Source organism: Wolffia australiana, chromosome 8, assembly GCF_029677425.1.
Source record: "Wolffia australiana isolate 7733 chromosome 8, ASM2967742v1".
NCBI lineage: Eukaryota > Viridiplantae > Streptophyta > Magnoliopsida > Alismatales > Araceae > Wolffia > Wolffia australiana.
The window spans coordinates 13527932-13543895 of record NC_135842.1 but is presented as its reverse complement, the minus strand read 5'-3'; the positions used below and the strand labels follow the sequence as shown (position 1 = coordinate 13543895).

At 41.3% G+C, this 15964-nt stretch overlaps 2 protein-coding genes across 2 annotated transcripts; both read left to right on the top strand.

Annotated features, from left to right (window-relative positions):
* The first annotated feature begins 1741 nt into the window (after positions 1–1741).
* Positions 1742–6786, top strand: LOC144707209 (5-methyltetrahydropteroyltriglutamate--homocysteine methyltransferase 1). Its single transcript, XM_078580344.1, has 12 exons — positions 1742–1899; positions 3137–3490; positions 3583–3670; positions 3853–3980; positions 4054–4245; positions 4325–4524; positions 4602–4765; positions 4847–4927; positions 5003–5169; positions 5241–5346; positions 5426–5878; positions 6080–6786. Exons 2-12 carry the CDS (start codon positions 3141–3143, stop codon positions 6446–6448), a joined length of 2298 nt encoding a protein of 765 aa, XP_078436470.1. The 5' UTR covers positions 1742–1899; positions 3137–3140; the 3' UTR covers positions 6449–6786.
* Positions 6787–9438: 2652 nt separating this feature from the next.
* Positions 9439–12775, top strand: LOC144706386 (protein STRICTOSIDINE SYNTHASE-LIKE 3-like). Its single transcript, XM_078579305.1, has 4 exons — positions 9439–9835; positions 11127–11402; positions 11975–12142; positions 12243–12775. Exons 1-4 carry the CDS (start codon positions 9507–9509, stop codon positions 12643–12645), a joined length of 1176 nt encoding a protein of 391 aa, XP_078435431.1. The 5' UTR covers positions 9439–9506; the 3' UTR covers positions 12646–12775.
* The last annotated feature ends 3189 nt before the right edge of the window (positions 12776–15964 follow it).

Below are 15964 nucleotides of genomic sequence, written 5' to 3'. Positions count from 1 at the left end.
GTCTTTTGCATCTTAAGTTTGAGGATCACGACAGATAGTGGTAAGAATCAACCTAATTGATAATTAGGTACAAAATCTTTCATACAGACATACTTAGTGTACTCTTTCCTTCAAGAGCAATCACTAATCCTTAGCATCTCCATAGTAATGGTAACGGGATCCATTATAGTCACCAAATGAGTGGGAGAAAGTGGTGTTATTGTTTCAAATATCTTGATGTCTTTCTCAAATATTTTATGATTACAAATGTTTGAGATATGTGTTTAAAGGTAATTAGCCACCATAATATGATATCTGAATGATAAGGGGAATCCGAAATTGGTTTACATGACATATATAATTCTATCAGATATGAGGAACCAAATATAGTTCCATGACATGAGACGATGTTGTTATTTGAGATGCAAAAAATAAAGATCTTGGCCGTTGAGTGGAACCTCAGCATGTAAATTCAAGAAGCAAGAATAAAGAGAGCATGTAAGAAGAAATGAGAGAAACTTGATAAAGGAGATAATCTTGAAGAAAAAAGTGCTACATTCTCATCAATTTTGAGATATTCCCTTTGAGATATGGTCTGTTGATTTTAATTGGTCACTATCCATGATGAATGGCTTCTCATTGTACGATTGTCTTTCCATTGATTATTGGTCGACCTTGAGTTGAATGCCACTTTAAGTTGAATGGCCATGATTATTTATCTCCACATGATTATTTGAAGCATGAACGAGATCATAATTTATCTCCACATGTTTATTTCAAGCATGAACGAGAGGTTTGGTGAGTTTATCTGCTTCAAGACATGTACCCAACAACCCATCTCGATCTCTCCTCTCAATCACTCTCAACACCTATTTTCTATTTCCTCTTTCCATCAACCCAAGTCTTTTTCTTCTCTCCATCTCTATCACAATTGTCTTTCTATCCTCTCTTTCAGTCGACCCTTTTGGATCTCTTCTCTCTATCTCTCTCAACGTCTATCTTTCTATCTCTACTTCTCAGTCAACCTATCTCTTAACAACCCATCTGGATCTCTCCTCTCCATCTCTCTCTCTCTCTATTTTTGTACACTACTATCTCTTTTTCTCTGTCAACTATTTCCTCTCTCTATCAACCCACTTCTCTCTCTCAACTACCTTTCACCTCCACTCCACCTTTTTGGATTTCTACTCTCTCTCTCTCTCTCCAATTCTCAGCCAACATATCTCTTAACAACCCATCTAGATCTCTCCCTATATTTCTCTCTCTCTCTCTCTCTTTCTCTCTCTTTCTCTCTCTTTCTATCTCTCTCTCAATTTGTATACTTCTAGCTCTTCTCTCTAACAACACGTCTCTCTAACAACCCAAACCCATTTTTTCTCAAAATATCTCAAGTGATATGTGGACGGATGACGTTAACTCTTGTGGACGGATGACGGTCCGGCATCTTTCCGTCATCGTTCCGTCATCCATCCAATATCATTCCGTCTCGTTCAATACGCTCCGTTTCGACACGTTCCGTTCCGTCGTTCGGGAGAGCCGTTAGCGATGCATCCGATAACGACTTCGGAGTTCGGATCCAGTAACGGGTCTAAGAGTTCCGGTACCGTCACCGACAAATGGATCCGACAAAATTGAAACAGCGCCCGCCAGTACCGACTTTGGCATCACCTACCTTTTGCACTCTTAACTGGGGCCCACCCGAGCGTGACCTCCTCTTCTTTCTCCGCCACTCACTCTCTCTCTCTCTCTAGATCTGTCTCACTCTCTCTATCTTGTAGAGAGAGAACGTGGTGGGTGGGGCCTATAAATAGACGTAGACGGCCACCCCTGAGCTTCGCGCTCTTCAAACTGCTCTTCTGTGCTCCAACGCCAGCCTTCTTCGAGATCCAGGCCGGAGCTCTCTTTCAATTTCCCTGCTCGGTAATGCTCGATGTTCTTGCTTATGAGATCTTCTCTGTAGTTTCTTGCTTGTTCTAGTTTCCTCTTAGCTTGCTCTGGTCTTTTCCTGGCATCGGTCTCACAAATCTGGCTAGATCCGTTGCTTTTTGCTCTTCTTTTTCCGTCTTCATTGTCGTGATGGAGGATTTCTGCTTATTTGACGCTTTTTTTTGTCAATGGAGGCTATCGTGGATCAGATCTGGTTCGCTAGAGTTGGTTCATTGTCTGAAATCTGAGAATAAGAGCTATTTGAGATCTGAACCGATGTTTCTGCTTTTAGTTCTGAATGTCTTTTGTTTTCGATGAATGAAGGCGCTCCTGGATCAGATCTGATCCCCTTTCGTTCTTAGTGCCTTTAGTTCGTTATGTCTAGAATTGTTTTATTAATGAAGGCTGTCATGGATCAGATCTGGTGCGCTCGAAATGCTTCTGTAGTTGGTTTAATCGAGGTGTAATTCTGCGATTTTTGTTGTTCTATATCTGAAATTAAGAGCTTCTTTAAATCGAAATTGATGTTTCGGCCTTTAGTTCTTAATGTCTTTAGTTTTATTATGAGTGAAGGCTGTGACGGATCAGATTTGATTCTTTTCGTTCTTAGTGCCTTTAGTTCGTTATGTCTAAAATTGTTTTATTAATGAAGGCTGTCATGGATCAGATCTGATTCGCTAGAGATGCTTCTGTTGTTGGTTTGCTCGAGATGGATTACTACTCTCCATTGTAGTCTGAGATCTGACAATAGTTGTTTGATATCCAAATCGATTTTTAAGCCGTTACTTCTTTAGATTTTGATTAATGAAGGTCATCACGGATCAGATCTGATTCGCTTGAGATGCTTCTGTTGCCAGTTTGTTCTAGATCGATTCCTACTCTAAATTATCATATGGTATCTGTCAAATGACTTTTTTAGAATCTGAGTCGGTGCTTCCTCCTGTAACTATTCATTCATGCTCGCTGACTTGGAGATTTAGGTCAGTAGTCTGGATCTTATTTCAACTTTGGCCCCAGATCCATGTCCTCTGACAATTATAGATCCCCGTTTGGATTTTAGGAGCGGTTCAGATCTGTAACATTGCACGTGCTTTCATACTAATGCGATTGTTTTCTCTATTTTGGGACTTCTTTGCGACAATGGCGCGTGGATCTTTATCTATGAGACCAAATTTTGTATAATTTTAAAGCGGAACATTGCCCTAATTCTACAAATCATGTCGATGAGCAGAGACATGGCGTCCCACGTTGTTGGATACCCTCGCATGGGACCTAAGAGAGAGCTCAAGTTTGCCTTGGAGTCCTTCTGGGACAAGAAGAGCTCGGCTGAGGATTTACAGAAGGTTGCGACTGACCTTCGGTCCTCCATCTGGAAGCAGATGGCTGATGCTGGTATCAAGTACATTCCCAGCAATACCTTCTCATACTATGATCTCGTGCTCGACACCACTGTAATGCTCGGAGCCGTCCCCGAAAGATATGGTTACACAGGTGGGGAGATTGGACTTGACATCTACTTCTCCATGGCTAGGGGCAATGCCTCTTTGCCTGCTATGGAGATGACCAAGTGGTTTGACACCAATTAGTGAGTGATCCATACAATCACTACCAATACTTATATTCCATTTACACTTTGGTTCTCTTAAAGGAATCTGACTTTTTTTTAATCTGTTTCAGCCATTACATTGTCCCGGAGCTTGGACCCAACACCAAGTTCTCCTACAGTTCTCACAAGGCCATCTCCGAGTACAAGGAGGCCAAGGCTGTAAGTAAAATACTCCTTCATGTGCATCATCCATCCCACATATAGGTTACTTACAGTCCATCCACAAACCCTACCATTTTGTTTAGGAAAAAAGAAAATGTGTTATGGATCATTCAGATTATTATGCAAACTTAACAAACTTATTTTCATGCACAATATTTCTGAAAATGAGCTCGCTCCAGCTTGGAATCGACACGGTTCCCGTCCTCGTCGGTCCAGTGACCTACTTGCTGCTTTCAAAGCCGGCAAAGGGCGTCGACAAATCTTTCAACACCCTGTCCTTGCTGAGTGATGTCCTCTCGGTCTACAAGTAAGACTTCCTGCTCATTATAACCATTATCCTTATCTTGGTCTTCATCTTATAAAATCCATGTTCTACACAGGGAGGTTATCGCTGAACTGAAGGAAGCTGGCGCCTCGTGGGTCCAGTTTGACGAGCCCACTCTTGTGCTGGATCTCGATGCCCAGAAGCTCGAGGCCTTCACAAAGGCCTACGCAGAGCTGGAATCCTCTCTGTCTGGTCTTAACGTGCTTGTCGAGACCTATTTTGCTGATGTCCCTGCTGAGGCTTACAAGTTTGTTTCTTTCACAACCAATCGAACAGTTTCTTTGACGCTAAAGCTAAGTCATATACTGTATTTTTGGCATGGACAGGACTCTCACCTCTCTGAGCGGCGTCTCCGGGTTCGGCTTCGACCTTAATCGCGGTGCTAAGACTCTGGAGTTGATCAAGACTCAGTTCCCCACTGGGAAGTACCTCTTCGCGGGGATCGTGGATGGGAGGAACATTTGGGCTAACGATCTGACTGCCTCCTTAGCCGCTCTAGAGTCACTGGAGTCCGTCGTTGGCAAAGGTTTTACCTTTTCTCGTGCATCATCCTCTAAATTTCTTCTGAATCCCTCCCAAATTCACTTGTTTTGCTAATTTCAGACAAGCTCGTGGTCTCCACTTCATGCTCTCTCACCCACACTGCCGTGGACTTGGCCAATGAGATCAAGTTGGACGATGAGATCAAGTCCTGGCTGGCCTTTGCTGCTCAGAAGGTGATTGAAGTCGACGCCCTGGCCAAGGCCTTGGCTGGGCAGAAAAACGAGGTAAGTAATAGTCTTAATACCAATTGTGCTAGTTTGATTATAATGTTAATCTCATTAAGTATATTTTTGTCATATATGCAGGCATATTTCTCTGCCAACGCCGCGGCCTTAGCCTCGAGGAGGTCATCCCCCAGGGTCACCAACGAGGCGGTCCAGAAAGCTGTGAGCAACCAACTATAGAGTGAACAAATGATAGTTTCTTCTTGGAGATTAACATGGAAAGTTGATTCTTTTTAGGCCGCTGCGCTGAGGGGATCTGACCACCGGAGGGCTACAAATGTCAGCGCCCGACTGGACGCACAGCAGAAGAAGCTCAACCTCCCTCTCCTCCCCACCACCACCATCGGATCCTTCCCTCAGACCATTGAGCTCAGGAGGGTCCGCCGCGAGTTCAAGGCCAACAAGTAGGCATTTCTTCCCTTAACCCCGGATGACGTGTTTCTTGCCCAGCCACTGATCTAACGCCATGTGGCAGGATCACCGAGGACGAATATGTGGCGGCCATCAAGGAGGAGATTAGGAAGGTCGTCCAGATTCAGGAGGACCTCGACATTGATGTCCTCGTCCACGGGGAGCCCGAGGTCAGCTTTCACTCCAGCGTTGACTATATCTTTGACTCTGACTTTGACCTTGCCATTGACTTGGACGTTGACTGCGCAGAGGAACGACATGGTTGAGTACTTTGGGGAGCAGATGTCGGGGATTGCATTCTCGGCCAACGGGTGGGTGCAGTCATATGGGTCGAGGTGCGTGAAGCCGCCGATCATCTTCGGGGACGTGAGCCGGCCAAAGCCGATGACGGTGTTCTGGTCGAGCCTGGCCCAGAGCATGACCAGCCGCCCTATGAAGGGGATGCTGACAGGGCCTGTGACCATCCTGAACTGGTCCTTTGTCCGCGACGACCAGCCCCGCTTCGAGACATGCTACCAGATTGCCCTGGCGATCAAGGAAGAGGTGGAGGACCTGGAGGCTGCAGGCATACAGGTGATCCAGATCGACGAGGCTGCCCTCAGGGAAGGCTTGCCCTTGCGCAAGTCTGAGCAGGCCTTCTACCTCGACTGGGCCGTCCACTCTTTCCGCATCACCAACTGCGGCGTCAAGGACACCACCCAGGTAACCCCCAGTCTCTGTCCCGTAGTGCACAAAACTTACCCAAATAGAGTTGACTGTGTCCGTTGACTTTCATACATTGACCACCCTGATGTCCCATGCTAACTCTCTTGCTGATCCTACACCTATTGACCACTCATTGACTTTTACCGTCAGTTACAGTAAAAGATGTTGACTCTTTCGTGGCATTGAACTATGATGCAGATCCACACCCACATGTGCTACTCCAACTTCAATGACATCATCAACTCGATCATCGACATGGACGCCGACGTGATCACCATCGAGAACTCGAGGTCGGACGAGAAGCTGCTGTCTGTGTTCAGGGAGGGGGTCAAGTACGGGGCGGGCATCGGACCGGGCGTGTATGACATCCACTCCCCTAGAATCCCGTCCGCAGAGGAGATCGCCGACCGGGTCAACAAGATGCTCGCCGTCCTCGACAACAACATCCTCTGGGTCAATCCCGACTGCGGTCTCAAGACCCGCAAGTACCCAGAGGTCATCCCTGCACTCACCGCTATGGTCAATGCCGCCAAGCTCCTCCGCGCACAGCTCGCTGCAACCCAATAAAGTCAACGCCCCGGTTCTTTTTCCGTTTTTGCTGTTAGAGTCGACGACAGTCAAGGTCAACGCCCCGTATCAAGAACAAACCCCTCCTCTCCGTTATTCTTTTCCAACCGCTGTGGCGATGAACAACTCAGCTAAGCTCATCTGAGCCCAATTCATAGGTTAACGCCCTCGTCCCTTTTCTCTCTCCAAGTCAATGGTCAAAGCCTCCAATGCCATCTGGCATCTCCAGGTCAACAACCCGATGTCTCTTTTCTTTGTTTGCCACTAGGTGGAATCCCTCTATTTACTATTTGTATTCACTATTTAATGAGAAGAATAAAGTCAGTCTCTCTTTCTTCTCTGCCCTTGTAGAAGTTCTCCGCATCTCTACGTTTGGTTGAATTAAGAAATCGGTGAATTGGTGGTGTTCTAAGGGGAGTTCTCAGTCTCTGATTCCAAGCTGGACAGCTTCTGAAAAAAAAACCAATTATTCTGAGAAATAAGATTCGGTCATAAGTTAAAATGTCTTCTCCTTGCCTGATGGAATCATAAATGTCTGTGTTGGACAAGAGAGGGTTTTAACTCACTCATCCCAAGTAACAAGTGTTACTTCAGATACAATATTTTGTCATAAGTTAAAACGACTGAAGAACATTCAAGTGTAATTTCAAGGTATAAAACTGCATGTTCTAAAGAGTTGTACATTAAAAGGGATAAAGTTTTACCTCACTCCGAGGAGAAAAAATAGCTCTTTTCAGATAACATTTGGTCATACATGAGTTATTTGTTTTGAGAATTCAGATTTAGGGAAAGTCAATGCTCATAATGAATTTAAAATGTCTGAATATTTATGGAAAAAATCTCATTTTCGATAACTGATCGAATCGTAAATGATAGTGTTGGACTAAAGAGAGTAGTAACTCGCTGATCCCTAGGAAACATTTGCTGACGGATAAGATTTTTTGATAACTTCCGAAGTCAATGATCTTTTCTTTATTTGCTTCCCCACTTTTTCAGATTTCAGATTTGACCATAAATAAGTTAAAACTGGACCATACGGGTGGGTTTCAAATTCTTAAGAGTTGGGCATAAAAAACTATAAATTTGTAACTCAGTCGAGGATGAGAAAAACTAGCTGCTTTAAAGAGAACATTTGGTCATAAATAAGCTAAAAAATCTTACTATTCGTGTGTATTTCAAATTATACAGAATACAGGATGGATTGAATTAATTTCGAATAGTTGAAGGTTGAACTTATAAAGCTGCACGACACTGATCAGGAAAGGGGATCTATAGCTACCCGCGTTCTGTACCTACCCAGTAACCACTCTGCTTTTTTTATTTCGCTCTGTCTCTAGAAGTCTCTCCCTCTGTCTGAATCTCTCTCTCTAGAAGTCTCTTCCTCAGTCTGATTCTCTCTCTAGGAGTCTCCTCTAGTGTTTGCCCAACCGATATCTGTCCGATATCCGATATCAGACAACCGATATCCAATATCGGCAAGAAAATTGGGACAATGTCTGATATCGGATATCAGATATCGATCGGTATCCGTATTTTAGATGTGGATATCAGAGGGGTAAAGACGGTCCGGATATCGGATTTCAATATCTGGGTATCGGAACCGGCATCTGAATATCCGGTATCGACAGAAAAACAATATTAATCATCATTTTCAATTATTTAAACACATCCAAGGTCATACAATTTTGTTATGTTTTCAACCGCCGGACGGATATCCGTCCGGATAACGGGATTCGGAGTTTACATTAGACTTCAAATCCCGTTATCCCATATGGAAGAAAGCAAAAATCGTGCTTTGTATATATATTAAACAAGGTATAATATTCATTAAATAATATAGTCAGATATTTATTAATTTATAGTATATTTTAGGCCGGTTACATATATACTAATACTTCGTCCAATAAATACAGCCCGAATTTTCTGTTTTCTTCCATATGGGATAAAGGATTTGGAGTTTGATGCTAAACTCGGAATCCTGCTGTTATCCCATATGGAAGAAAAAAAAGTTAGAGCTCCCATTGAAATCAGGATATCGGAATTAAACGTGCCCCTCATTAAAATAAAAATCTCCCATCGATCCTCTTCCGCACGCTGACTTGCCTAACGACTGCTTTATAATGATTAAATTAAATTTTTATACAACCCTACTTGGTTGGATATCGGAATCCGATATCCAACACTGAGTCGGAGGTGGATGACGACATCGAGACCAATATCGATATCAGATATCAGCACTGTAGCAACCAATATCCGATATTGTTATCCGATATCAGGATATTGGAAAAAAAGATACCGAAGATTTGATTTTCGGTATTCGGTACAGCATCCGTCCCGATACCGTAATCTGATACCGGTATCCGGACGGGCGAACACTAGTCTCCTCCTCAGTCTGACTCTTTCTCTCTCTAGAAGTCTCTTCCCCAGTCTGAGTCTCTCTCTCTCCAGAAGTCTCTTCCCCAGTCCGAGTCTCTCTCTCTAGAAGTCTCTTCCCCAGTCTGAGTCTCTCCCTCTAGAAGTCTCTTCCCCAGCCAGATTCACTCTCTCTAGAAGTCTCTTCTTCTCTCCGAGTCTCTCTCTCAAAGTCTTTTCTTCTCTCTGAGTCTCTTTCTCTCTCTATCTATCCACCTACCTCTCTCTCTCTCTAAGTTTCTTCTTCTTTCTCTCTTTCTCTTTCCATCTATCTACCTACCTACATCTCTCTTTCTAAGCCTCTTCTTCTATCTGAGTCTCTTTCTCTCTCACTCTATCTATCTATCTATCTATCTATCTATCTTCCTATCTACCTACCCCTCTCTCTAAGTCTCTTCTTCTTTCTATCTATCTATATATCTATCTATCTATCTTCCTACCTACCTACCTGCCCCTCTCTCTAAGTCCCTTCTTTCTATCTATCTTCCTACCTACCTACCCCTCTCTCTCTCTCTCTCTCTCTCTCTAAATATCTTCCTCAGTCCGAGTGCGCTCTCTCTAAGTCTCTTACTCGGACTGAGTGTTCTCTCTGTCTCTCTCTCTCTCTCTCTCTCCTGTGCGAGGTGGTGGTGTAGGGGGGGAGAGGATGGGAGTGGGGGTGGCGCTGGCGGGGGTGTTCATGGCGATTGGAGTGTACTGCGGGCTCGATCCCCTGCGAACGGGCGCAATGGTGGGCTTCCCCGGCTTCGACGCCTTCTTCGTCGATCAGCCGCCATGGTCGGAGCTTCCCAAGGATCGAGACCCCCAAAACCTGCTCCAGAAGGCCGAGCTGCGGTTCTTCAACCAGGTGCAGGGCCCCGAGAGCGTCGTCTTCGATCCCCGCGGCGGAGGCCCCTACGTCGGCGTCGCAGACGGCAGAGTGCTCTTCTGGGACGGCAGCGCCTGGTCGGATTTCGCCTACACTTCCCCCAACAGGTGATAATTTTCCATGAATTTGGTGGTGGGAAGATCGGGGGCGATTTTTCTTAGATTGTTCGGATATACCTTTTTTTTGCTTGCCATGGCGTGGTCGGCTTGAAAATTTGCCTCACCTTACATGTGATTAGTAGATCTCTGCGGTTTTTCATGGGTTTGGGGGATTTTTTTCAGTTGTTCTTTGATTTTTTTTGCCCTAATTTTCTTCCCATGGCGTCGTTGGGTTTAAAATTTGCCTCACCTTACACGTGGTAAGGTGATTTGTTTGGGGACCTTTTTTTCTTGGGTTTGGGGATTTTTTTCGGTTGTTCTTTGATTTTGTTTGCCCTAATTTTCTTGCCATGGCGTCGTTGGGTTTAAAATTTGCCTCACCTTACACGTGGTAAGGTGATTTGTTTGGGGACCTTTTTTTCTTGGGTTTGGGGATTTTTTTCGGTTGTTCTTTGATTTTGCTTGCCGTAATTCTCTTGTAAGGGCGCGGTGGGCTTGAAAATATACATCACCTTAGTGATTACTGGTTTTGTTTGGGATTTTTCATGATGTTTGGGGATTTTTTTCTGTTGTTGTTTACTTTTGCTTGCCGTAATTCTCTTGTAATGGCGCGGTGGGCTTGAAAATATACATCACCTTAGTGATTACTGGTTTTGTTTGGGATTTTTCATGATGTTTGGGGATTTTTTTCGGTTGTTGTTTACTTTTGCTTGCCGTAATTCTCTTGCAATGGCGAGGTGGGCTTGAAAATATACGTCACCTTAGTAATTTACTAAATTGTGGTTGCGAGATTTGTTCGGTTGATCTTTGTTTTTGCTTGCTGTGATTCTCTTGTCATGTTATCATCGACAGATTTGGGTCTGCATTGTGCTAATGAATGCTGCCCAAAAGTGACGTGTTTAACTGTATTTTTTTGAGCTAGTATGTCGGCTTCGTCACAAACACAATGGATTAAGGATGAGGCCCAATTTTAGGAGTTATGCCACAGGATTAAAAGTTTCACTCTCCACTTTAGTCCGTGAGTTTCATATATTTTTTTTTGAAGAAAAAAAAAATATTTGTCTATTTGATTATAAACTCATATTTGTCTATTTGCTTATCCAAGGCAGATAGAGAAAAGTAAAATGTGAGCCATTTTAGGGTTTATTTTCGAGCTCCCCAGGGAGGCTAGCTCCGCGTATTACCCTGAATTCATTTCTCTTTCCTCGATCTTCTTATTTTTAATATTAGGAGCAATTTTTTTGTCCCATCTCCATCTCCATATTTTTCTCTCCTATTTTGTAACTGATAATATTTTTAGGTCCGAAATTTGTGATCCCAAACCATTGCCGATGCTTTATCTGAAGAATGAACACATCTGCGGGCGACCCCTTGGTCTGCGTTTCGACAAGAACTCTGGTGACCTATACATCGCTGATGCATATTTTGGGCTACTGAAAGTTGGCCCCGAAGGACGGCTGGCTAAGCCGCTTAGTACCGAATCTGAGGGTGTACCGCTGCGGTTTACAAATGACTTGGATATTGATGACGAAGGAAACGTGTATTTTACTGACAGCAGCACCAATTATCAAAGAAGGTATTTCATCTTTCTCTCCTGCGTGTTGTTCAAACCTCAAACCATTACCCAATTTGATATGGTCCTAAAATTATGTCCGACATTCCTAATATTTTTAATTGGACAAATTCAAAAGGGAAAAGAATATAAATAACTTTAAATTTTGCTTTTTTGACTTTCCATATTTCTTTACCTAAGTAAATACTCTGTCCACAAATACATTTTTTCCCTAGTCTAGGATTTAGGGATATTGCACTTTCCGGCCAGGAAGTAACGACTTCTTTCTGTTTAATCGTTGTATCTATAGGGCTAAAAGTAGGGTTATTATCGCTTCCTCTCTCACCTTTTCTCTCTCTCTCATTATGCAGTCTCTCCTCTATTTTTTCTTGGAAGAAGCTCTCTCCTCCTCGATGGGGTTCCATCATAATTATTTTTATCTTTACGTCAAATCCTTGGCTTACCGAACAATTGCCTCGCAAGAAACACATATGGACTGGAATCATATCTATTATCTTGTTGAACCTTAGGAGCAAGGTTTAAAGAAGAATATCCCCTTCCCTCGTTGAATATTCCAATCTTCTCCACACTTTCAGGAACTTCATGCAGCTGATCTTCACAGCTGAGCCAACAGGTAGGCTTTTAAAGTATGACCCATTAACTCAAGAGACATCAGTCCTCGTCCGGAACCTCCAGTTTCCCAATGGCGTCTCCCTGAGCAAGGACAAGTCCTTCTTGGTCTTCTGCGAGGGTCCTCGTGGAAGGTTTTAACTTCCGCGCCCTTTAACTCCTCCACACTAAACTCTAAACCCTAAACCTTAAACCCTTAATTTTCTAACCTGAGTTCACTGAAACATGGAACAGATTGACCAAGTATTGGCTGAAGGGGGAGAAGAAGGGGACGACGGAAAACTTTGCCCTCCTCCCGGGATTTCCTGATAACGTGAGGACCAATGAGAACGGAGAGTTCTGGGTTGCCCTGCACTGCCGGCGCGGCCTTTATTCTCATGTCCTCTCCATCTTTCCACGCTTGAGGAAGCTCCTTCTAAAGCTACCCATCACTGCCCGGCAGCACTTTCTGATGCATATCGGCGGCAAGCCTCATGGTATTATTGCCAAGTATGGCCCTGATGGGAAGATGTTGAAGATCTTAGAAGATAGAGAAGGAAAAGTGGTGAAGGCGTGCAGCGAAGTGGAGGAGAAGGATGGGAAGCTATGGATTGGATCGGTTTTAATGCCCTTCATTGCAGTCTACAATCTAAGCTGAGAGGTATGCCTGTGTTCTTGTGTTCCACTTTATTATCAACTAGGTCAATCCTTACATGTTTCGTGTCACCTTGCCTGTTGTCTATTGTTTTCTGGTAGAATACATGGTTTATATGCTATATTTGCTGGAACTCCTTGGGGGAGGAGAGAGAGAGGGGGTGAATGAGTTAAAGTAAAACTGAAAATTATGACCAATAATATTCTCAAGTCAACCAATGTCTTGATGAGGTAATATCTAGCATTCAGCTTGAATTACTCAATAGGTTCCCTTTGTAGCTGTGTAGAATAGTAATGTGTAGAATGGTAGCTTTGGACAACCGACATAGTTTTGTAGCTGTGGACTTACTAAGAGACCTGGAATCGAAGATTTTGGTACATCTGAAGAAATATGAATCATCCACTTGAAGTCCTTGGACAACATGTTGCTGCTAATCAGGGACATCATAAGGTGGAAATGTGGGTTTTCAGCAAACTCCTACCATGCATACACCCAATGACCATATTTATCTTTTAATTCAGTTAGAATTTGGATTTGCCGTAAAAATAAATTGTTAAAAATCATTGATTATGCTTACGCCATAATCTATGTGGAAATATTTGTAACACTGATCTGTGAGAAATGATCAGACCTCTAAATTGCTTATCGTCAGTTAAATTAGTTAATAAAAAATCCATCTAGGATTGGAGATGGAAATATTTCAATGATAATGCAACTATATGGTGAAGTCCTTTAAAGTTTGTGTATAATTTTTCTATGAATCTGAGGGCTCAAGGGGATACATAGTAGCACATTACTTATTACATTAATCAGAGTAATCTTATATCTTTATTTTCACTCAAATGATCATATATGTGTGTTACCAAAATTAAAATGATAAACCCTTTTTAATAATGATCCTCTTATTTTTCTGGATAATTTGGTATTCCGATTTTAGGAATAATTTATTATTTTGTATCTTTGTTGGTATTTAAGGAATTTTCTAACATAATATATCCCACAAATTTATGTTGTAATATATTTATATATTTATGTATGGGATTTTTAAACATCATATTCACTAATAAATTACCTTTTATTGAAATTTTCTGAATTATTATTTATGGAATTATGAGTTTTATGATTTATGGGTTTATTTTGAGCTAACCATGTGTTGCAATCTAATCCTTTCAGACTTTATAAAATTATTAGCCATAGCAAAAGCATGACTGATGCAAATGAAGGTTATATCCAAAATATTGTAAAAAGAAGCCATTATGACATCACAATTGAAATACGTTAATTGACCACTCATAAGCTAATGGTTGCCTTTTTTTCTACTAAACATGCGCATGTCGGAGCAGGATCTTTATATAAATTGTTGTTTGAAATGTCAAAAAAATGTGTACATGTGGCAAACAGGAGTGGTAAACGACAAAAAACATGGATTCGTCTTTGAGGAACTTGTAAACAAGTCAGATAAGTAGTTAAAAGCAGAATATAATGTTATAATCTTAGTCTAATGCGATAATCTTGCTGACATGCTGGAAAACTAAGTGAATGGGAAAGGAGAGATAAAACTCAAACGACAGTTAATAACATCAGATAATACAGTGGGAGCTTTATGTTGACAATTTGATAGCTTATTCTGTCTCACCTATCAATCCATACCCCTTGGATCTATAAAATACCGTTATATCCATGTCAAACATAATTGAATTGGTGCTGACATTGGTGGAACAAGTGAAAGAAGGTGATTTTGAGATCCATCAAGTTCTCTTGGTGCACTTTGCTGATCAAATTTCAAGTGTAAAAGAAAAGTTGAGGTTTTTCCCATCACCGCAAATTGTCTTGATCATGGAGGATATTAAGATTTTGAATATGTTCCTTGCCCTTATGTTGTCCTCTTCTTTATCTGCATTCATACATTCACATCCATTTGTCCATCTTTAGTTCAACTGTCATCATCATCCACTACACACCCATGTTCCATTTATAAATATTTGTATAAATTAATTATTAGATAAATCAATCCGTATTTATCACCCTTCTCATACATTCAGATTCTGCAGTTTATCCCTAATCTATCTAACATCTCTATATCCATAATTTTTTCATATACATTCTATTTTTTTGTCACCATCTCCTCTCACCGTAATTATCTGCACTTCTAATATTATAAAAATACTTATCATACCATAACTATAATTTAAAATTAATTAATTATCAATAAACATTATTTGTGGGATGAACCCTTCTCATCAGTGGCTACTTTTTTCATTGTCATGATTTTATTCGAATTTCATTGATTAAAAAATTATCAAAGACAAATTAAAAAACCAAATTTCAGCTTAGGAAAACACCAATGTATGGGATTTTTTCTGGAAACTTTTATTCTCCACTTGAATGAATGTTAGCACTCTCACAGCCAATGTTGCTTTCCACCTTCTGTTGCAAACCAGGCCAATGAGTCTTTGACATAATCTCAAGAGGCCATTAGGAGCTATGTTTTGCTAAAATATGATTATAGGTTCCTTTGGGGTTGAGGGAGAACCATGAGGTGGGTATGGTATCGGTGCACTATGCGGATCCTTGAAATGAGTGTCAGGCATACACGATGTTCATAAGATATGTATCAATTTTCTGATTGGAAAGTTGGCTAATTTCTGCACTGTATTGATTTTGGAAGATTTGTGAGGATTGAAAAAAAATCATGCACAAATGGATGCCCCTTATTTGATTTAATCTTGGTGGCATTTGGTATATATCCATTTTATCTCTTGCAACTCTTTTTATTTTTTTCATATTTTATTTTTCCCTTTTATTTCCATAAAAATTAAGTCCCCATTTTAATAAATTCTCCCCTTAAAGATCTTATGTGATTCTTATTATCCCTAAATAAGTATAAGACTTTTTATATTCTATTGCTTTTCTAGAACATTTTTTGAGAAATGGAACACAAAATGAGAGTAGATAGAGTATGGGTATTTCAGGGGGGGTCCAATAAGATAAATGTCAGAAGATTTCAAACATAATTATGAGCTTTTTAAAAATGCCCTCCGTAGAATGAGCATTAATACAAACTTCATGCCTATATCAATGAAATAATAAAATAATATATGACCATATTAATGGAATCAAAGATATAAAAATAAAAATTTAACAATTAAATAATACACTTGTCACATACGGAGTATATGATATTTCAAAGTATGACACCAAAAATGGATTGTCTTACCCCTGTGAGCTTCTTTGTGATGTCCATGAGGGAATATTCTCCTCGTGGGTGGTTTTAAAAATAACTTGAACCAAAATAAAATCATGTGCATATCATCTCTTCAAT